Source organism: Eptatretus burgeri, chromosome 1, assembly GCF_056783735.1.
Source record: "Eptatretus burgeri isolate ZD-2024b chromosome 1, Ebu_testis_v1, whole genome shotgun sequence".
In the NCBI taxonomy this organism is placed as follows: domain Eukaryota; kingdom Metazoa; phylum Chordata; class Myxini; order Myxiniformes; family Myxinidae; genus Eptatretus; species Eptatretus burgeri.
In genome coordinates this window covers 149,877,127-149,901,090 of record NC_140961.1, presented here as the reverse complement: position 1 = coordinate 149,901,090, position 23,964 = coordinate 149,877,127, and the positions used below count along the sequence as shown (strand labels likewise).

The following is a 23,964-nucleotide window of genomic DNA, read 5'->3' as shown; positions in this document are numbered from 1 at the left end:
TGTACTCATATTAGCTCTTACACAAGCCTCGACTATGTATACAAAAAAGTTAAGAAAGATGCGTGGAACTTTCAAATGGTGGGACAAAGGAGATACCTACAACAGCCCAAATGTTACCAGCTTTTAAATATTAAAGTCTGGATAAAGAGTAACCAAAAAAGTCTTACTTTGTAAATATCCTTCCAATTGATAATTAAAAATAACCCTGGCATGTCCTGTGAGGATATAGTTCAATGAACATCTTGATCGTGTCTGATATTCTTAGTATGAAGAAAGAAAAAAAGAAAAATTGTTCCATTTCCATTTATTTAACATTTTTCACCAAGACAACATAACATTTTGGGAACATGATACATCCCAACAGTCCAAACGATGTTACAATGATTGTAAATATTTTTGTAATGAGATTGAATGTTCCTTTTGTACTATTGTAAGCTGGAACAAAGGCCAGGCACACGAGTAGGCAAACAGTCATGCTGAAAGTTATGAACTTTGGTTCCTTATGATCAAAATCAAACTTCATTGCCTTGAAAGCAAGAGCGTAGCAGGAAATGGCAAGAAAAATGAAATATGAAAGTGAACCAACTGGCCACGCCATTGATGTCCCTCCACACTCTAACGTTACTGTATGGGGACGGATCTCTGTGTTACGTACAAGCCTTGGCTTCCCAACAAAAGCCCACAGAAGGCAAAATACGATTTGTGGTATCAGGCAAAGTATCACCATAAACTGATCACCGATAATCTGAAATCCGTATGAGGTGCCATCTGTGGATGACATTAAGCATATTGATATCAAGGTATGCACATTCTTTTTTTTTTTTTTTTTTTTTTTTTATACCTTGGTCGAGGCTCGTATGAGAGCTAACACACAACTCACAGCAAGGAGGCATGAGACAAGAGGGGCGGGAGTGGAAGGGACAAAACATTGGGGAACAGACACAGGTGAACTGTGGAAGGGAGAGGGATGGGGATGGGACGGGGAACATGGCGAGGGGAAGATGGACATTAAAGGGACTTTCAGGAAGGAAAGCAGGAGAATTGAAGGAAGTGGGCTTGGGTGGATTATCGGGGGTAGAAAAGATCGAGGATTTGGATGGGGGAAGATAAGAGGTGGTGGTGAACAGCTGTTTTGAAAGCCTGAAGGGAAGAATGGGAAAGAATAGAGTGAGGAAGTTTATTCCAAAGGCGGGAAAAAAGAGGAATGAAAGAGTGAAGATGAGCAGTGATTCGTGATTTTGGTAGTTTTACCAGAAGGGGGTTGTTGGCGGACCTTGAGCGCCCTGTGGAAATGTGGTTGGGACAAATCGCAGAGAGAGCAGGGGGGGCAAGGCTGGAGAGGAGTCGGTAGAAGACAGAAAGACCACCGACCAACCTGCGGTGATTGAGTGAGAGGCCCAAAGACTCAGCTTCATTGCGGGAGATGCCAATGATCTTAAAAGCCCTGGTTTCGACAGCGTGAATTCACCTCCAATCTATCTTGCCTGTATTTGAATCTCAACAATTATAAACTGTCATGCGTGTGTTTCACAGGTAGGGTGATTCTTCATTGTCTGTGCTGTCCCTCAAATGGACATCAAACTGGGCACGCCATCTGCTGGCATAACTTTGTGGATGTTAAATGTCCCACAGTGTCCTTCAGGAAAGAAGAGTCAAGCTGTCTTGGCCAAATTTCAAATTTCTGCACACTCGGTCAGGTATTCTGTGTTGGAATGTAAATGTGTTCAGGACAGGCATCTCTGGTTAAATGCCTCAGGTGCATTCCAGTAAACCGAACTGTGTAGCAGCTATTTGTGTAGCAAACAATTTGCACCTATGCAAAATGTGTTTCAGCGGTGGGTAGTTATCGCTCACCATGATGATTTTTTTGCACATTTATTTAAATTTTAAGAAAACCCAAAGGAAATCAAACACAAAAAAATTTCATATTTGTATAGTTTTTATAATGATTAAGCAATAAATACAGTGCAACGCAGCCTGCACAAATAAAATAATAAAATATTGTTATCACAATGACCTCAGGGGTTCACTCAGAGAGAGGGACAGGATTGTCCATCTGCTCGCTCTCTTCTCTGCGAGCATCACTGCCCTCCTCGACATTCACTGGCTATGACGACAGAGTGGTGGTAGATGGGGTGGTGGTTGATGAACAGCTGAGAGGCAGAGTAGTAGTGGAAGCACGGCTGGTTAAAATTGCAGTGGAGGTGGAAGATGCAGTGGTACAGTCAGTAATTGAGGTGGACGTTCAGCAGACCTCTTGAGGCTGTTATTAACCAATGGTATTTTTTCAGGGATGCAGAGGTCCAGTTATTATGTTAGTAAATGGCCCTACAGATGTCGTTCAGTCACCTGATCATACGTGGTGAGCGGCGAGTTATTTTGAGAGATGTTTCCTGGTGGTGAAATGCTTTTAATTGTGTAGCGTGAGTGGTTTTGAATTACATGGCTTTGATGTGTTTTTAATAATATGGCAGCAAACGCTTTTGTAATACAAAGCAGGAGATTTATTTATTTATGCATCAAGACCACAAGGAATTTAAGATTGCGCAGCGGGCATTATAAGCGGTCTCGCGAGACCGTCAAACATTTTTCTGCCGCTTTACGAAATATGGTATCAATTAGAGAGAGCCGTTATGGTGGAAAATGTAAAACAGACAGCCTTATATAGCGAGGGATGACGGTACTTCAACTCTAGGCATGAGACTCTATCAGCAGAACTGACATTCTGCAGAGAGCACGGAACACAACGAATGATGAAATAATCCAAAAATCGTTTTTTGCATGACTGATCAAAGTGAAAGGATTTCATTTGTATTTACCCAAAGCTGCATTCAGTTTCCAGGACATGCTGAATATACAGGAAATAGCAAATGTGAGACACACACAGACAAGTGGATCACGTATCGGGCATTTCACATCATCTGGAGCTCCAATGGAGATCGAAGAGCTCAACAGGGAAGAGGTTAGGGCCACAAGAAAAAGCACAATGACACATCCATCAGCGTTCTTTATCACAGGTAGATGTCTACCTTGAAACAGGATAATTCCAACAATCGCGATCATCAGATTGCCCAGTAAAATTAAACTTACAATAACCAAGGCTGAAGGGTTCGTGAATGCAAGGTAATCATCAGGCATGGGCACGCAGCCATTTTTATCTTCATTTGACCAATAGTGAAGGGGACAGGGGAAGCACTCTGGGGAATCTGTAAAAAAAAAAGGAATTAAAAAGCAGAGGTTAATTTTAGTGATGATGCGACTGTCACAATTTTGGTGGAAAGTAAAATAAGAAAATAAATTCAGAAAGAAAGTGAAAGATTGGATTGGGACAAAATGGACTGAAGTAGATTTTGTGAGGAAAGAACTATGAAACTCTATAAAGATAAGATTAAGATAAGAGCATAGTGTCATATGAAAACACCGGTGTCTTGAGTCATGCTCAAAATAATTATCACAAGTTTGGTCAAAAGAGTCGCGGAATTGGATCTCATGAACCACATTCATAAATTCACATCATTATATGATTGGCAGAACAAAAGAGATTCACTTTTCTTGACACTTCATTTACATCCCAATGCAGAGAGAATCATAAACTCATGGAACATATTGAGAATTTAAAAAAGGAGAGTATGAAAGGGAAGAGAATCAATGCACGGATATTTATAGCTCTTTGGCCGTTATCCCTGATTTGGGTTGCCATGTTTATGCAAGAAAGTATAAAAATTATATCCACTATTACAGTATCACAAAGACAAGAACATGTACTTTGAACCAAAGAACTAAGTGCAAAGTCAAAAAAATATTTTCAAGCTGATACTTATGAAATTTGGCCCAAAGCACAAAGTTCATGGTCATGAAAAGCACACGTTCTTGACTGCAGAGCCAAAACATGGTCATACTATAAACATTTTTGGTTTGCAGATACTGACAATTTTCATCATGGAATGCATTCCCCACCAACCCCTCCCCAAAGATTTCAAAGGATTGTAAGTTCATAAAGAAGAGGACCTCTTCACTGGAATGGAGACTGATCCAAAGTGCCACACTAACACTTCCTGAAAGATTAATAACAAATAAGGAATAGCTGTAATAAGGAACTTTTATGGAGGACAAGGCGATTTGAGACATCATTCCTGCACAACACCAACACTGGCAGTTAGAGAACGAGAGGTCTGGGGCCGTCGCGTATTCCCTTTAACTTCAATGTTATTTGAGAGAAAAATCTTTCTGATCAAGTCCTCCCCAACACACACACACACACACACACACACACACACACACACACACACACACACACACACACACACACACACACACACACACACACACACACACACACACACACACACACACTATAAGTGTTTCAAATTTCTCCATTGGTTTCAATGTAAAATTGGGAAATTATAATTTGACCATTACTTGACAAAATCATTTTTGACTAAAACTCTTCTTCTTCTTTCGGCTGCTCCCGTTAGGGGTCGCCAAAGCGGATCATTCATTATGATTCGCATAATGATTTGGCAGTAGTTTTACGCCGGATGATATTCCTGACGCAACCCTGGTCGCCTCTTACGACACAGGGAAATGGTACACCTATTCTAAACGGGGCATACACCGGGCCCAGTACACTGGTACTCACTTTGCCGACCTCGGATGGATGACAGGCTGAGTCAACCTCCTGGTGTGTATTAATTAAAGTGGCCAACGGGGATTGAACTCAGGACCTTTTGGATCCCAAGCCGCTACCCTAACCACTACGCCAACACCAGGCTTTAATTTTTGACTAAAACATCATAGATATTTCAATTTTGACACTCCACTGAATAAATCATTTTGATGAAAATAACTTTACTGTGTTAGACAAAGCAGGATGTCTGAGAAACAATGCAAATCCAAGAAAATAAAAAAAATAAAAAATATATAAAAAACACACTTTACCAAATGCAAAGGTATTTTTATCAACATTATCGATGGTTTTGAAAGGTTTTTTTTTTATAATCGGCGAGATGTGCACGGTTAACCAAAATATACTCCCTCCCCAATGCCTTTCGCCCACCACAACCCATCACGAGAGATTGGAGGGTCCTGCTCACCACGTAGCATGATATTCAGATTTTTGTGTCACAGTCGTCGTCGTCATTGATCGAATGAAATCTGCTGCGGTTATCGATTAAAATCGACTCGAAACACCCACTCTTTAATGGAGTGGAAAGATAGTATTTTCTTTCTCCCGGATAAATTGTACAAACTCTGAGAGTTTCATTTATTATTTAGCAATAACATCCAGTTTTCAAGTTATTCTGTCCAGTGGTTTATTCTAGAAGGTTAAATTTCTTTCAATTATTTCTGTGTGAATAGCTCTAAAATTACAAATTCCCTTCTTCAAAACAACAAGTCCAGAGAAGTTTGATATGCATTTTCTCCTGTTGCATGTTGAGGAGCCTCAAGCTATGATGAACTAACAGTCATTGGTACAGTTGCTGGCAGTTTCAGGAAAGTTTGCATTCGACATCTCCTATCAGACGATACAGAGTACCATAACACGTTTGCAGAAGCTTCCACGTTCCATATGCCTCGACAGCTGCGAAGCATGTTCGCCACCATTTGTGTTTCCTGTCAACATTCAGACACCTTGCGACTGTGGAATGGTCACAAAGAGGCCATGATGGAAGACCTGCTGTGGCACCATTCACTAGAGGATGCAGAAAACATGGATCGACATGGCATAAATTCCATTTTACAAGAAAATGGAACAAGCTGTGTCACACTTTATCTTCCACAGCACAAAGAACAAGACAGTCACTGCAGAAGTACCTGCTGACTTTGATCAATTGAATAACGGACAACAACTGTACTTGACGCTGCACACAGTGTTGCCAGAGAAGACCCACAACAAGCTTTAGGCTTTTATATCAATGCCCCAGCAGGTGCAGGGAAGACATTCTTTTTTCAAAATGTTGATGAGACACCTCCGTTACAATGGCCATCGGGTTGCAACTGCAGCCTGGACTAGAATTGCAGCTGCGCTCATGATTGGGGGGAAAACAGTGCACAGCTTGTTCAAGCTTCCGATGCTGGTAGTCAAAAACAGTCTGTGCAAGTTCAAAATCGCACCAATTTTTCCTTTCTACGACTTCACATTAGGCTGATATCCTGCATAACCAGATGCTGTTCATGACTGATGAAGCATCCGTGATACCCATCCATGCACTTCATGCTGTAGACAGATTTTTGCAATACATCACTGCAATCAGACAGCATTTAGAAGGCAAAGCTATTCTGTTCAGCAGGGATTTCAGCAAAGTTATTTAAATTGTATCACGATCCCGACCAGCCATAGCTATTGACACAAGCATCAAATGTTCACATTTGTGGAAACATTTTCATCAATTGGTGCTCACTCAAAACATGTGCGATCATGCAGACTAGGAAAATATCTCAAGATGACTGCATCGTCAATGTGGCTGATTTACGGCGACGTGAAAGAAATGTCATAGAGGTACTTGCTGTATGCCTTGTTAGAGGTTCCTTGTTTAAGGACGTTTTCGTGAAAACAACCAGTGAGGACAGGTGCCTCATCCTGGACAGAGGACAGAGGACCCATGTCATCCTGTCTCCTAAAAACGGCAACTGTCTGGCCATGAATGTAGAAGTCATGAAGACATTGGCAGGTGAAACAGTCACTTATGTCAGCCCATATTCAGTTAAGTGTGATAACATTGAGGAGGCACAGAACTATCCAATGGAATTCATCAATTCCCTCACACCATTTGGGATGCCACCTCACCACCTTAATCTAAAGATTGTTGTGTCATCACGTTGCATCACAACCTTGCCTTGCAACAGGGGCTGTGCAATGGTACGAGATTAGAGGTCATCAACCAGTGCTGGATTAACCATTAGGCAGACAAGGCATGTGCCTTAGGGCCAGCCAAAAATTCTGGCCAAAAATTATTTTCACATTAAATATTTGTCTTTTTTGAATTAAATATTTTGTTCTTTAATCAGTTCATCTTTTGTCTGGGGTCCATTTCCATGAGCTCGAGATCTAATTAAAAATTTTCAGGCCATTCTCTAAAATTTCATAATGTGCCTTAGGGCTAGCCGAGGCTTGATCTGGCACTGTCATCAACCTGGACCAAAACTGTGTTGAAGCAAAACTGACTTCCAGAACGCAGTTTCCCCTATGCTTTTGTTAACGTTGGCATTTACTTAAATCTGGCAGCTTTCATCCATGGCCAGCTGTATGTGTCATTTTCTTGAGGAAAGGCTCTTATGGATGTTCGAATCAAAATTCTTGACACCGAGTCGCAAGGCAAAGTGGTAACCCACAACATCATCTATCGTGAAGTTCTAGCATGAGGAAGTCACAGGTTCAAAAACAGGTTGCGTCATGATGAAACACTCAGTAATGTGCTACGCAGCCTTATGATTTAAATTGGATGTTATGATTGACACTGAACATTAGAAGGAATTTCCGCGGGTTCTGCAGGTGATGTATTAATTCTTTTGTCACGATTATAATCTAGTCTACATGCTACTTCAAACAGAGAAAAAGGGAGGTAACTTATCTCAATTGATCAATAACAATGTTCAGCATGCCCACCCACTGCAACTATTGCTTCTGACACAATTAACATTGAGTAGTTAATACCTCTGGGGAATGGCATACAAAACTAAGTTTTGGAAGCATATATGAACAACAATGTGAGTATCCTGTGCAAATTTAGACAGAAACATAAATGTCAGTTTCAATTTTTAACATGAACCTGGATGTGAAATTAGGAGTGAAAACCAACCCGTTCTGTTGGAGTATTCTTGACTCGTACACACGATGCAGTCAAAGCAACAGCTTGGTTCCCCTTTGCGAATAACCTTCCGCGTACCTGATGCACATGGATCACTGCACACCGACTGTGGGACCTGTGAATCATTCATCTTCTCATTCACTGGAGAAATTCGATCTACAGTTGTGCAAATCACAAAAACATTTGGAACTAGAAGGGCAGTCAATGGAGCACATACCGCCGCCACGTAATGCGTGATACATGAGAAAATATCTGGCCCAATACATTTTTAAAATATCAAACTAAATATCGTTTGGTGAAGAATCACTTTAAATATTAAATAATTCTCGTATCCAGATCCGGATTCGGATCTTCACCAAAATCAAATCAATTTATCGTGGTCACACACCCAAAGTATCCACCCAATTTCACCCAAATCCGTCCAAAACTTTTTGAGCTATCGTGATATTTATTGGTTTCGCCCAATCTCAATGGTGATGAATCACAAAAAAATATCGGATCTAGCTTCGGATTTGGATCTTCACCAAATGTGAACCAATGTTTACTTTTCACAAAAGCAACGTGTTCACTAAGTTTGGTCAAAATCCGTCCACAAATTTTTGAGATATTTTGAGAAAGAAATTTGAGAGAAATTTTGAGATATTTTTGACAAAGTTAACATTATTTTATGTCAGCCTTTCCCAGCGAGTAGAGACATTCGTCAAGGCTGCCCTTTGTCCAGCCTTCTCTATTCCCTAGTAATCGAGCCTTTGCTCATTCGGTTGCGGGAACATTTTCATGGTTTTCTTCCCCAAACAATGGCGAACCCAGTTAAAGTAATTTCCTATTATATGTGGATGATCTTTCTTGGTTATCCATTCAGATGAGGATGTCTCTGCCTTGGTCCACCATGTCCATTAATTCAGTTTGGCAAGCTCCACCAAAGTAAAGTGGAAAAAGAGTAAAGCTCCCTATCTTCGTCCGCAAAATGATGCCAATCCTTCGACCTGCCCAAGCAAGTTGAATGGGCATGGGATGGAATTTTTTTTTATCTTGGCATCTTCCTTCACACTCAAAATTTCGTTTTAAAGAATTGGGAATTTTTAATGGATAAAACTGAGAGGCGGTTCTGAAAATGGAAGAGACTACTTAGTCAAATCTCATATTGGGGGCAAACCCTTGTTATTAATAACGTTGTGGCGTCAATGCTTTGGCATATTTTTACGGCACTGCAACCCCAAGATTTCATTCTTGAAAAACTACAATCCATTTTTATTGACTTCCTTTGGGGGCGAGGGGAGCACTGGCTCCGGCCCGATGTGCTTAGCCTGCCTATTGCCGAAGGAGGACACGGGCGGGTTGCTGATACCAGCAAAGTGATGGCTTTTCACCTCCTTTCATTGTGCAGGTTGTTATACACGGATGTTTCTTGGAAAGCCTTCGCGCACTGCCTGCTTAGGCAGGTAGGGAAACTTGTCTATGATCAGGAACTCTTTCTCATGGACACCAAGAAAGTTGACATCACAGCAGTGCCCCTGTTCTACAGAAGCATGCTGGAGGTGTGGCAGGCAGTCACCGTCCGGCGTGATGACAGTAGCTACTCCCTCAAAATGTTTTTAAACGAGCCCATTTTTATAAATACTCTTTTTAATGGTGTTTGTGGTGATCACAATTTTATGCAAAACGTTATTGATGCTGGATACACCAAGGTTAAGCATTTTAGAACTCCTTTTCCTTATAAATGGAAGTCGTCTGCCGAGGTCGCTCGGGCCACTGGAATTAGGTCCATTCGAGTCATAGGGAGAATGTTCTCTGTAATTCTATGCTTTTTCAAGCAGTCCGGGTTAAAATGGGCTCCACAGCTGGACTCCACACCTTCGCTCCAACACCCCTTTCCATCACTTTTACTTCACTTTCAACTCAATGGAAAAACGTACTGTTTATTTTTTGTGTGTTAAAGCCCTTGTTCCTGAGAGACCTGCAGGACCACAAGTGCATGGAAGAGGATGCTCCGTGTTACTCCATCCACTGAAATCCAATGGCTTGTTATGTATAAGGCGCACATTGCCAAACACTCTGGAGACTTGCAGTGGCGGCTGGCGCACTACATTTTACCCTCGAATGTTTTGTCTCATCGCATATGTTCTAGTAACACGGAATTGTGTCCTTTCTGTGGTGTTACTGAAAATATTTTCCACATTTTTATTGAATGCCCAAGGCTGACCCCCCCCACCCCCATATTATGATAATATCACATGTACTCCAAGGGCTAGGCCTTGTTTTTACACATTGTGTTTTTATCTTCACTTTTAGTATCTCTTACAGATGTAAAAATGAGTGTCTTTAAGCAAATTATTTGTCTTCCGAGGCTAAACTCGCTATATACCCGAGTAGAGGATAAATGGGGTTCTAAGGCATCCATGCAAATGAATGGGGAAAAGGACAAAAACTCTCTGAATCAACCCCGGAAAACCCCAAAACAGGAGACTGATTCCTCCCCCTCCCATACAAATGAATAGGGGGAAATCTCTGACTCGAGGCCCATCAGGTCAAAACAGAATGATTTTCTCCCTCTCCCAAACAAGCACATGTTAAATTGAGACTGATTTCCCCCCATACAAACTAATGTTAAATTTAGACGGATTTTCTCCCCGTTCACATACAAGCTAATGTTAAATTCAGACTGTCTCAAGGCCCCAAAACACAAAATAGGAGAATTATTTTCTCTCCCCCCCCAACCCCCCCACCCCACCACCTCTGACTCTTGGCCCATCAAGTCAAAAGAGGAGGCTGATCTCTGCCCCATTGAGCACATGTTAAACTGGACTGAATGATTAAAGCACTTCCTTCCACTCAAAGAGTGAATAAGGAAGTTTTGTTTTGAATGTTTTCCGTTCGTGCCGTGAAAATGAGGAAGTGTTTTGGGACACAGTCGTGATGTGAAAAAATGAGTAAGTATTCTGTGAGAGACAAGGCCTCATGGTTATATTTTAAATCAGAACACTAACAGGCTTTTAAGCGCAAGTTTTATCAAAATCATTGAAATAATTTTCATTTTCGTTTTAAAATCAGTTCAACTGCTTGAGAACGTATCGCACATGTCTTTCCCAAGCTGCCTCGCCCGAATCACGTTATTTCTGATCTGGTACACACCCTGGAAAAGCATTGTTGTGTAATCTCCCATGACATCATTACGTGATTATATAAACCAACTTGTGTGCCCAGTATATTTCATTCAGAGAATGGAGCATTCCGATTCTTACGACAACCCGACGGATCAATGCTTTTCACAAGATGAGAGGCGAGATTCTCAACCAAATTTATTATTTATTATTTAAAACAGAATTAAATCACTGTACGACCAATAATTAGAGTATGTGTTTTTCTCACAGGTTATCTCCAATAAGGGTTTCGTTGATTATGGATGTGGAGAACGAATTATCTGAATTACACGACGAATGGATAAAAATAAAGGACTATATTCAAGAGATTCGAATTTTCAGAAGAGAAATGAAAGAATTACTGTCCTGTCCTCTAATTGAGAAGGAGCCGACTTCAAAGTGAGAAACGCACACTTGCGTGTGTGTGTTTGTGTTTGTGTGTGTGTGTGTGTGTGTGTGTGTGTGTGTGTGTGTGTGTGTGTGTGTGTGTGTTTGTCTCTGTTTATCTCTTTGTCTCTGTCTATTTTTCTGTCTATCTGTCTCTATATGCTTGTCTTGTCTGTCTGTTTATCCCTCTGTCTATATCTCCCTTGAGTGTTGACTCATGATTATTTTTTATTTTATTTTTCAGTTTAAACAACTGTCTGGATGAACTAAGCACACAAGTTAATCGTCTGCAGGAATCTGACCTGGCACTCAAGACATCTGAAGCAGATTGCTGGAAAAGATCATCTATTTTTATAAGTGAATGTTCAATATTTTCAATTTTGTTCAATTATAAATGCTTTCGTTGTAATTATCTGATTTTGAATTACAAGAAAAGAATAAAGGAGATGTAAAGGAGGGGTGGGGAGGTGCGCTCCCCCAACGACCCATCACCCCCATCATCCCACCCCCTCCCTCCCCGTGTGTCTGTGTGTGTGTGGGGAAGGGTGGAGGGTGGGATAGGGGGGGTGGTGGGTCAAAAGTGGGGGGTGCACAGGGGGTGATAAGGGGGGTGGGTGGGTCTTGTGCAGGCTGGGTTTGTGTGTGCGGCTTCTGTGGGGGGGGTTTCTGTGGGTGAGATTTGTGTGGTTCGGGTTTTTGTGGGTGGAACTTCTGTTGGTGGGGCTTCTGTGGGTAGGGTTTATGTGTGTGAGGCTTCTGTGGGTGGGGTTTACGTTGGTGGGGTTTATGTGGGTGGGGCTTGTGTGGATGAGGCTTATTTGGACGGGGCTTGTGTGGATGGAGCTTGTGTGGATGGGTGGATGTGTGGGTGGAGCTTGTGTGGATGGGTGGAGCTTGTGTGGATGGAGCCCCAACCCACTGCACCTCATACCAAATTCCCCTCCTCCTCCCCCAGCCTCGTATCCTCCTCCTCCACCCTCATTTCTACCTCCTCCATCTCAAGGTTCATTTCAACCCCAAAACCCATTCGTTTTATGACAAAGACAAGAAGCGACTTCGTCTGAGTTACCCTTCCTGACTTTGAAACCATGTGACGAACCAAAATTGACTTTGAAAATTGAAGGCCAAGAGATTCCTTTCTTAGTCGACATGGGGGAAACCAAATCTGCGCTCAGAAAGAGCGATTTCCCGGACGCCCCGTTATCGCGAGAACAAGTAAAAGTAGTGGAAATTTCAGGAGTTGCTTGCACAATCCCACTGACAGAGCAGCTCCGGGTGGAAATTGGACCATTGTCTGCAAACCATGCATTTTCGATGGCAACTGATATACCAATTAATCCGTTGGGGAGAGATCTGTTATGTAAGCTTAATTGTACAATTAAATATACCCCTAGGGGAGTATATTTAGAAATACCTCACGAATCGCACATAACTATGATGAATTTATTACAGGAAAATACAGAAAATCTTGTATATGAATGGACTGTGATTAATTTTGAAGCATTTAACTATTTGCAGGAATATTTGTCACATTTGGAGAGAATCGTACCCAAGGTGAACGACTGGGTGAGGAAACACGGCATGGACAGACGATACTTACAGACTCGACTACATTGCATTGCAGATTACAACGTCAAAGGAAAAATTAACGTCTACGCGAGTGAAACACTCTAGAAATTACAGCAGACCTTTGAATTAGTGTTGGGTATAATTTGGATTGGAAAGCAAGGGATTGGCCTGGAGGTGCATCTCACGCGAGAACAATTAAAATTGTGGAACCAACCGTCCAGTGTTACACCACATATTACTCAAGCGATTGCAGAAGGTTACCAAGAAACTGACATCGGTCACATGGTAACCTCTTTGAAGAAAGCATCACAAGCGACTTTGATGGAGTCAAGCCAAGTAAAAGGACTTTGAAAGATTGGAGCAGATGGATACTCCTCTTCTTCTTCTTTTGGCTAGCTCCCATTAAAGGTCGCCACAGCGGTTCAACCATCTCCATTTCTTTAACCCGGGCCTCGACCGATCTGGTATGACAATTTGTTTTGTTGTCCGCATAATGATTTGGCATAGGTTTTTACGCCGGATGCCCTTCCTGACGCAACCCTGTTCGCCTCTTATGACACACAGGGATATGGTACACCTATTCTAACCGGGGCATACACCGGGCCCAGTACAACTGCTACTCATTTCGCCGACCTCGGAAGGATGGCAGGCTGAGTCAACCCCCTGGTGTTTTTGACTTGGTATATATATATATATGTATATATATATATATATATATATATATATATATATATATATATATATATATATATATATATATACATACATATATTAATTCAGTGTCCCAACGGGGATTGAACTGAGGACCTTTTGGGTCCCAAGCCACTGCCCTAACCACTGTGTCAACACCACGATGGAGCAGATGGATACTGTTGGACAGAATGTCAAAGAACGGTAAAAGCTGTGTTCCAGATGACTAATCTCTCGGAAATAAATGGGTCAGAAAAATTACCTGAATTACTCGAACAAGTCCCGACTTGTCTGTGGGCAACACATCCTAACGATGTAGGCCGAATTAGAGGCATGCACCCAATCAAGATCAATATAGATCCAGAAAAGAAACTGCCTCGAAAACCGCAATACCCTTTGTCTCCAGAGGCAGAAGTAGGAATTGCTCCCGTAGTGGAAGTGCTATTGAGACAAGGGATAATCATTCCCATCGTTAATGAATGTAATTCACCGATCCTACCTGTGAGAGAACCCGGAAAGCCGACAGGGAGATTCGTACAGGATTTGAGGGTAGTGAATGATGCGGCAATTCCAGCTTTTCCTGTAATTGCAAATCCAACTACCATTCTATCAAGCATCCCAAGTACTACTACCTATTTTAATGTTGTGGATCTTTGTTCAGCTTTTTTTAGTAGCTTTTTTTAGTAGATCTTTTTTTTAGATACACTACGCATCTCACCTGAATGTATAGTGGCAATATTAAAACTGCCCAAGCCAACTACTGCAAAACAGATGAGGTCTTTCTTTGGAATGACCGGCTATTGCAGACAGTGGATAACAGATTATGCGGCCTTAGTGCACCCCATGGTGGACATTGGTTCAGCGAACGCGCCCAGCTCACTTGCGTGGACACAAAATGCAGACAAAGCTTTTGTAATGTTAAAACAGGCTCTTTCTTCGGCTCCCGCTCTGGGTTTACCAAACTATGAAAAACTTTTCCATTTGTATGCATGTGAGAGACAGGAGTTTGCACAATCTGTGCTGACACAGAAGCACGGAAATAAATTGCGGCCTGTTGCATATGACACGACTAAATTGGATCCGGTTGCACAAGGATTCCCATCTTGTCTAAAGGCAGAGGCAGCCGCTTTGCTCTTGGTGCAGGCGACAGTAGCACTCGTCGCAGAAAACACTTTGATTCTCCTGATACCGCATGCAGTCACAGCTGTACTGTTCAAAACAAAAACACAGCATTTGTCGGCTTCAAGAGCAACGACATACGAACTCTCACTCACAGCACCCACGAACATTATGATTAGAAGATGCACACTGCTGAACCACTTCTAGTTTGCTGCCAGGAGTACAAGATGGTGATCCTCACGATTGTGAGGAGATAATCGCCCACACGTGTCTACCCCGTCCTGATTTGAGAGACACACCAATCCAAAATTCTGAATTGATTCCATAGGTCGACGGTTCATCATCACGTGCACCTGATGGATATCTATTAAGAGGCTGTGCCGTTTGCTCTGATCACGAAGTAATCGAAAGCGGGAGATTGGCTGAGAGCTGCTCCGTGCAGCAGGCAGAACTGTTCGTCCTCACTCGTGCATGCCATTTAGCCAAAGGCCTAATATTGACAATCTGCACTGACTCCAGCTATGCCTTTGGTGCTGTACACGAATTCGGAGCCCTCTGGCACGAAAGGGGTTTTATATCATCATCAGGTGCACAGTCAAGGAATGGAGCATGGATTGCGTATCTGCTGGAAGCGATACTTCTGCCTCACCAAATTGCAGTGGTTAAATGTGAAGCCCACACCGGAAGATCTGTTGACGTCTCACAGGGAAATGCCAGGGCATATGTAGCTGTAAAATCTGCTGCCCACACCAGAGCTCTTTTAATATCACAATGTGTGTTGAGACAAGAGGCGACACCAACCATTGATGATGTAAACACTTTGCAGATAGCTGTTCATGCTAAATAACGAGATTTGTGGATATTGGCTGGATGTGAATTTGAAAATGAATCCAAATTATGGAGATCATCTGATTGTCGTGTGGCGGCACCAAGAGCTCTATTACCTTGGCTCGCTCGATTGACACATGGGGCCGGGCATATTACCAAGGGGGGCATGAGTGCTTCAATTGGGAAACAGTGGTTTGCCAAAGGGTTTAGTCCAATTGCAGAACAGTATTGTAAGACATGTCATATTTGCCAAAAACATAACCCAGCAAGGGGGGTGCAGATGGCCCCAGGGGGTCATCCAATTCCATCCAGACCTTTTGTTCATATCCAGATGGATTTTGTTCAGTTACCAAAATGTTGCGGTTTTGAATTTGCTTCAGTCATCGTCGATTTGTTCTCCAAGTGGGTTGAAGCTTACCCTTGTCAGAAAGCAGATGCCATTACTGTGGTTAAACTGTTGATGAAGAATTTCATCAGAAGGTTTGGAATACATTGTAGGATCTCCAGTGACCAACGTACTCATTTCACAGCTGAAGTGGTGAAAGAGATGTGTCATGTATTGCAAATCAAGCAAGATTTTGACTGCCTGTACCGTCCGCAATCTGCGGGCGGGCAGTAGAGAGGCAAAATGGATTTCTAAAAAAAACAAACTGGCCAAGATTTGTGAACAAACTGGATTAAAATGGCCAGAAGCTCTGCCAATTGCTCTCATGACTATGGGATCTTCCGCAAATCAAAACACTGGCTTATCTCCGCATGAGATTCTTATGGGAAGACCAATGAGATTACCAAACTCACCTCCTTTGACTATAAAAGACATGAACATGCAGCAAATAGATGACACGTTGCTTACGTTCTGTGTCTCTCTGAATCGTGCGATAAAAACTTTTTATGCACAGGTGAAACAAACTCTGCCAGAAGCTACCACATCTGATCATCACAACTTCAAACCCGGAGACTTTGTTTATGTGAAAATTTACAAAAGGAAGAACTCTCTTCAAGTACGTTGGTGTGGGCCGTTTCTAATACTGCTAACTACCCATACAGCTGTGAAGTGTAAAGGAAGCGCAACATGGATCCATGCCACACACTGCAAACTAGCACATGGCCAAAAAGAACCCGAGGAGAACATTGCTTCCTGATAACTTTGATGATTCTTTCCATTGCAGGATTATTTGTACTACTAAATGCAAGTTGTACAATGTGTACTTGGTCTGTTAAACCGATAAGTACCGTCTGTGACCAACATTATTTGCATGTTATTTGGAAATGGGCCTGTCAGACTGCCCACCAAACTAAGCCTTGGGCATTCAGAGTCTGAAGAAGCTTAACGAGCAGAGTTAAGTTAACACTTATCTTTCTCGTTAACATGCGAAGGCTTTCAATAAAACCAATTTCTGGGTTTGTACTAAGATACCTCATTCAGCAGTTACTGGAATACCTGTGTTGGCAATACCATTCAATTTAAGTGAGTGGTGTGGTTACTGGGCAAAGGAAAAGAACTGGGATAAACAAGATAATGACCTTGACAACCACATCGTTACCAATGAAAATAGAAATTGCCTCCGCCAACGAAATTTCAGTAACTGGTTTTGGCCAAACTTTAAGTAAAATGCCTCCACATTTTGCGGTTGAACAGGCAACAGAAAAATCCGAACTATGCTTGGTGCAAGAGGCATTGGGAGAGAGAAGGTTAGGAAATTCAGAATGCAGCAATTATGTTTTATGAAAATCACACGATGGGACCACAAGTCGCTTTAAATAATACCTATTTCGTGTGTGGAAATCGAGCATACCCATGGCTTCCAGTTAATTCGAGTGGATCTTGTTTCTTGTCATTCATTTTGCCACATATGCGCCTGCTATCTATGTCACCTTTTAAGCATTTGAAACGGGGTAAACGGAGTTTCACGTCAACTGAATTGTTTTTCATGATTCTACTCCCAAACTACGGTGTAGGACAAATGTCTGTGGGATTGGAAGAGTTAGCTGCTTCGCTTGAATCATTGAAAAATAAAACTGCTCGAGGCATGGTTGATATCAACTCAGAAGTAGTCGCCCTGCGTGCAGTTTCAATGCAAAACCGAGTTGCGCTCGACCTCATCCTCGCGGCTTAAGGAGGAACGTGTGCTGTAATTAACTCTGAGTGTTGTACTTATATCCCTGATAACTCGGAGAAAATCACAAACATAGCTGATAAGATTAAGCAAGAAGGAGCCAAGTTTCACAATTATTTTAAGAAAAACGGCCTTTATTACTGGTTTGAAGGGATTTTTGGAGGCTGGGGAACTACCCTATTGCATTGGATTTCCGTTGGGTTATTATGGATCATCATTGCAGTGGTGCTTGTTAGATGTGCAACAATTGCAATGCCGTCATTGATTGTTTCTTGTCTAAAGAGGAATACTGCTAAAAAAGGTGATGGTGGCCCAAGCACCACCCTCCAATTGAGTTTTGAAATTGAGTCCAACGACTCTTATGAGATAGAACCTGAACTTGGAAATCCATTAGTCAACACAATTAATGTGTTCAATATTCACCGGAATTGTTATTCCACTTTTGGCCATCTGCTCTGTCCACAAATTAGGTTGTTGAAAATCAGCTGTGCAGCCCAAAGGGTAGCCTTATCGTCTATTGGCCTAGGGGCCCACTGAAACCTCCACCAGGTCCAAAGCTGTACAACCACATGAATCCACTTGGCTTGCGGGACAGGAAAGGCTTAGGGACTGAGCTCTACGATGTGAACGAGGAGGGATGTGACTACCCAAGAAAATGGGCACACTAAAACGCAAGAGAAAATGTATTTCCAAGTGACAGAAATAGTTAAACTGAAGTTGTGTTGCCTTTTTAGACAACAAGGGGGGAGTGTTGGGGATATTATTAATCTTTAGACAAGAAACCCTTGCCTCAGTCTGACTAGGTAAAAGTGTTTGTTTTTTTTTACTCTCTACTGTTCTATTATTTAATTCTTAAGGCCGACCACCGACTTATAATCTTGTCTTTCTTTGACACTTTGGCCATTGTTTTGTTCTTTTGCAAGTACAAGGTGAGCGGGCTGATAAGCTGTACTTTCTGTTCATTGCCATCAAAAAAGCCCTCTCTACTCTCAAATGGTATATATATATATATATATATATATATATATATATATATATATATATATATATATATATATATATATATATATATATATATATCTTCTTCTTTCGGCTGCCCCCATTAGGGGTCACCACAGCGGATCATCCGTATGATCCGCATAGAGATTTGGCACATGTTTTATGCCGGATGCCCTTCCTGACGCAACGCTGGTCATCTCTTACGACACAGGGATATGGTACACCTATTTTAAACGGGGTATACACCGGCCCAGTATACTGGTACTCATTTCGCCGACCTCAGAAGGATGACAGGCTGAGTCAACCCCCTGGTGTATAATTCAGTGGCCCAACGGGGCTTGAACCCAGGACCTTTTGGATCCCAAGCCACTGTGCAAACACCAGGCTTTTTTGTGTGTATATATATATATATATATATATATATATATATATATATATATATATATATATATATATATATATATATATATATATATATATATATATATATATATATATATATATATATATATATATATATATATATATATATATATATATATATATGAGAGAAATTGCAGGGGAAGCGGCGGATCACAGCTGAACTCGAGGATAGATTGGAAATAAATTGTACAAAAAGAAAGAACTACTTGTGGACATTTGATTTTACTGGATTCTCTGATTTATTCAACACGATACATAACAAAACCGAGTCGGCTCAACGTTGAACCCTCGAGGAGGACAAGATCCCTCAACAACCTAAAGAATCCTACAACGATCGTCTCACGAGGTTTGTCAGGAGCTACGAGGAAAGAATCCTACAACGATCACGACAAGGTTTGAGGAGAAAAATCTACATCAGATGGGTGAAGCTTGTGTGGATGGGTGGAGCAATTTTTAAAATTAAATAAACATGTTGTGTGTGGGGAATAATTAACGAATTAACTAATCAATAAATATGTGAATATGATGAATGTGGTTTTTGTGGGTGGAGCTTGTGTGGGGTGGGGTGTGTGTGGGTGTAGCTTGTGTGGGGTGGAGATTATGTGTGGATGGGAGGGGCTTTTAGGTGTGGGTGTGGGCGGTGTTACAAAGGGGCGGAGTCAAAAAAAATTCAATTTATCTGTCTTTTGTAATTCCTGTGAAGAAAATGAACCTAAAATTTCTTCCTGCTTTAAATCATATACCTTATAAGTCCAAGGAACTGTATCTATCACATCAACGATTTTAAAAAGCTCATTTGTCCATCGCTTTGTGTAACCTTTTTCAAAATGAGATTTCCACCTAGATATTCTTACTATATCACCAAATTTGAACTTCGGCTTTCTGACATTAATCTCTTTTACATATTCTAATTTTGTAAATGTTTCTGATGGTTGGGTATTCATGGAGGTGTGAATCGTATCGTTATACTTATCTACAATATCCTGAATACTGTATAATGTAATGCTGTTATTTTATGGAAAATTCATAAATGTCCTGTTTTAGAACTCTTTACCCTCATCAGTCTGCAATTTTTAGGTTTTCTCTTACTTTTATTGAATATCTGTTGAAAGGCTAACATAAGAGTTTTACCTGTTTTGTTTTTTAAAGGGACCACCCACGCATATCTACGCCTCAAATCAATAACGGTGAAAGCATACTTGTACCCCTCATCATTATTGAGTTCACTCAAATCAGCAGACCAGATATAATCAACTTCCTTGGAATACACCTTCCATCTCTGAAACTTTGTGAATATTGGTTTATGTAATTAATCAGCTAATTGTTCTTCAGTCTGAATGACATCATGAGAGCCAATAAGTTTTTTGAATTTCCAAGCCCAAGTTTCAATTTAGTACGGATCATCTTCTTTACGATGAACCTATAAACTTTTTCTCTCAAGGTTGGATTTTGTACCAGAGACAAATTAAACAACATATCTCAATTGGAGTTATGTTTTTCTTCCAACGTTGTGCTATTCCCATTATCAATATCGTGCCTCATGCACACTTCATAAACCCTATTGATAGGTTTACTCCATGGTTTAGGATTGTCTGCCTCATCTAATCTTTTATCCAAGTTTGTTCCTGGAACATAGAAAGAATACCCTGGTAGACGCAATTCCCCTGGTATTCCAGTAGTTGTAAATTTACTTCCTGATAAAAACTTTTGAATATCTCCTCCATGTTTGTGTTCTGGGAATTGACTCTTTTTTGTGCAACACACTAAACATGTACCTTTTTGTAGAACCCTATTATTTTTACATTTAAAATATGAGATCATTTTAGTATTAGTTTTCTTTTTACATTTGAGACAATAACTCATTTATTTATGAGAACAATTCCTGCAGAGTGCGAAAACCATTTCAGTTTCCAACATGTACACTTGAATCTTAATTTTTAAAACATAAAGAATCCTCAGAAATGTCTTCACTCTCTCCTCAATTTATTTAAGAAAAAAAATGAAAAACTTTAATTAATGCCAATCACACCAACATCATAAATAATATAATCTTTATCTCCACTTTCTCGTTTATACCTTCTCCCTGATAATGATGTTAATAGTCTTGAAGAAAATATTTCAAATAGACTTGTCAATTCTTTCTTTTCCTCCTCGGTGCATTGAGATTTTTTTTTTCTGTCATACCCCAAATCTTTTTCTAATCTCACTGGTTTCCATATGTTTATATTAATTTATTCTCTCTTTCCCCTTCTCTCTTCTCTCTTTCCTCCTCCTCTCTTTCCTTCTCTATTTCCTCCTTTTCCTCCTACTCTCTCTTCTCCTTTTCCTCCTTTGTCTCAGTTTCTTCAACTCCTTCCTCGTCCCTTACTATCCTTGAATCACTTACACTCTATAGAATATCATACATATATTCATCAGGATTTCTTGTTATTCCTGTATCCAAATTATTTTTTTTTTTACAACAGGAAATTAATAAAATTTCGTCTGCGTTTCTAAGAGAGCCTTGCGTTTTCTTAACTTTATAATTTTTTCATTATTTAACATTTTAATTAAATCCAAAGTTGTTGGTTTATTAACATCAGTATAAAACCAATCTTTCATTGAAAATACCTCATTCTTATGTTGTGGAACATAATTATTAAAATACTGAATACCCTTTTCTTGAAGGGATGCTTGGACACAGAAATGATAATTTTCTTGAAGCCTTCTTGCTGTCATTTATGTATTAGAAATATATGAGAGATTAATATTATGACAGGATACACCACCCAATCTTCCCATAGATAAATCATTTTGTATTTCCTTACTTATTAAATATAATCCTTTTCTATGAGTTTTCATGATATAAACGAGGGCAAAAGCATTATTTAATTTACCCTTATTACATTCTTTTATTTGTTGTTTACTAATCGTGCTTCCACAAAACTCTTTCTCAGCACCAAGTGGATAATATTCTTCCTTTCGAGACTGATTTAATTGTTCCAGGTCGTCGAGGTCAATTTTAAATGATCAATTATGCCCTAAATCTTTCATATCATACCCCCATTGTTCTATTCTCATACAAACAATACGCCCTTCTTTATAAAAAAATTATATGAATTTGAACTGTGAATTCTGTATGACCTGGAGATAAAATCAACACTTCTGTATCTTTGGAACACACAGCCGTTTTATTTAAGGATATATATATATATATATATATATATATATATATATATATATATATATATATATATATATATATATATATATATATATTGTGATAAATCACTTCATCTCACCAAGTCATTTGCGTCAGTCGGGCTTGGATAATTTTTTAATTTATGTGCATTTTTCATATTAATATTTTTTGTTATACTATATTTCTTTCGTTCAGCCTGTGCCTTTGTGTAATAATTTGATAAATAAATATCCAGTTCTTGGGATACACCAAAGCAGAACCATCTTTACCAACATAAGTCATTTATATTATATTAAAAATAATGTCATAATTTTTTTTTATTTTTGTTGAGTTGAAATAACACATGTAGACATTATTGACATGTAGACATGTAGACAACACTTGGAAATTAATTCTCGGACTTAAAATGTTTGATAAACACCATTCTGTAAGAATTTTAGAACATCAACAGGTGGTGGAAGACCAAAACTATCAAAATAATATTTGTCTTGACTATTAAAAATACAAACCCAATGAGAACCATTATTATCTTCGAAGTTCATAATAATATTCTTTGTATGTTTTGACATGTTTGTTAATTCATCTCTCATACAAATAAACATTATGAATTTTAAATTCCTTACAATATTTGACAAGTTCTAATATTTGATGTTGTATTCTTTCCAAATTCTTCAAACCACTCGTCAATGCTCATTTATTAGAATCCATTACCCATTTTAATTAATTTTACACCTGCTTATGCGATAGAAGAAAGCATATCTCCAACTAACAATCTCACTTTAACAGGTCGACTTTCAAGTTTTTCAGCAAAATCTAAAATTACACCATTTCCACTAATTTGTTTCTCCAACTCTTCATGTCTTTACAATTATTTTTGAGCCGGTGTTGAGCCTTCCTTTCGTTGGAAGTTTTCTCCGCTGCTGAAATACAACCCGTCAATGCTCCAGCCGCACTTAAACCAGGAAATAAAGGAATTAGAAATGGGAGAAATCCTCCACTCGTCTCTGTTATTGAATATTTCTTCTACATTGCATTTGACATTTTAATTTTAAGTGAGCCAGTATCGATCAAGATTTTCACCTGTTCTCTTGTGAGAAAAACTTCAATTTCATTGCTCCTTTTTTCTGAATTGTATTGACGTTAATATTGCAAGGCTTTTGATTTTGAACACAAGATGATAACTTCTGAAGATTGATTTGATTAACATATACCCAAGTTATTAATTTAGCACTCATTTATTTAACCAAAAAAAAATGTTAGACTAAACATAACACCATTATCTGTATTAATCTGTAATTCTGTTTCTTCCAAAAGCAAACAATATGAATCAACTTCTTCATTCTCTCCTCTTTCAATGTCGAGTTAAGTATCCACTCGATTAGACTTTATAGTTTCCTTTTGAGCACTCAGGTCTAACGCATAGATTGTATACAAACTTTTAAATGCTGTCATATCCAAAGTAGGTTCTTTATTTCCATTGCTTTCACACACCTTTTGGTAAGACTTGTATGCTTCAGCATAATAATTTTTTCCCCAATTAATTTCAAATCTATCTCGTGGATAAAATGTTCCATCCAGAGAAACATGAAGTTGTTTCACCTTCGCATTATCACTAAATGCATTATTCTTATCAGTTGCGGTATCACCATCGAGTTTAAAAAAATGATCCACAGATATCGTGGCTTTCCTTCCAGAACACCCAA

General features: G+C 39.8%; 1 protein-coding gene across 1 annotated transcript in view; it reads right to left on the bottom strand.

Moving 5' to 3' along the window:
• Positions 1-303: 303 nt before the first annotated feature.
• Positions 304-23,964, bottom strand: part of LOC147035735 (extracellular calcium-sensing receptor-like) — a 45,570-nt gene continuing 21,909 nt past the window's right edge. The window contains exons 4-6 of the mRNA XM_085869329.1: positions 7,800-7,923; positions 2,820-3,206; positions 304-768 (exon numbers count right to left, since the gene is read on the bottom strand). Coding sequence (XP_085725455.1) covers positions 305-768; positions 2,820-3,206; positions 7,800-7,923 — 975 coding nt within the window. The 3' untranslated portion in view covers position 304. The remainder of the gene's footprint in view (positions 769-2,819; positions 3,207-7,799; positions 7,924-23,964) is intronic.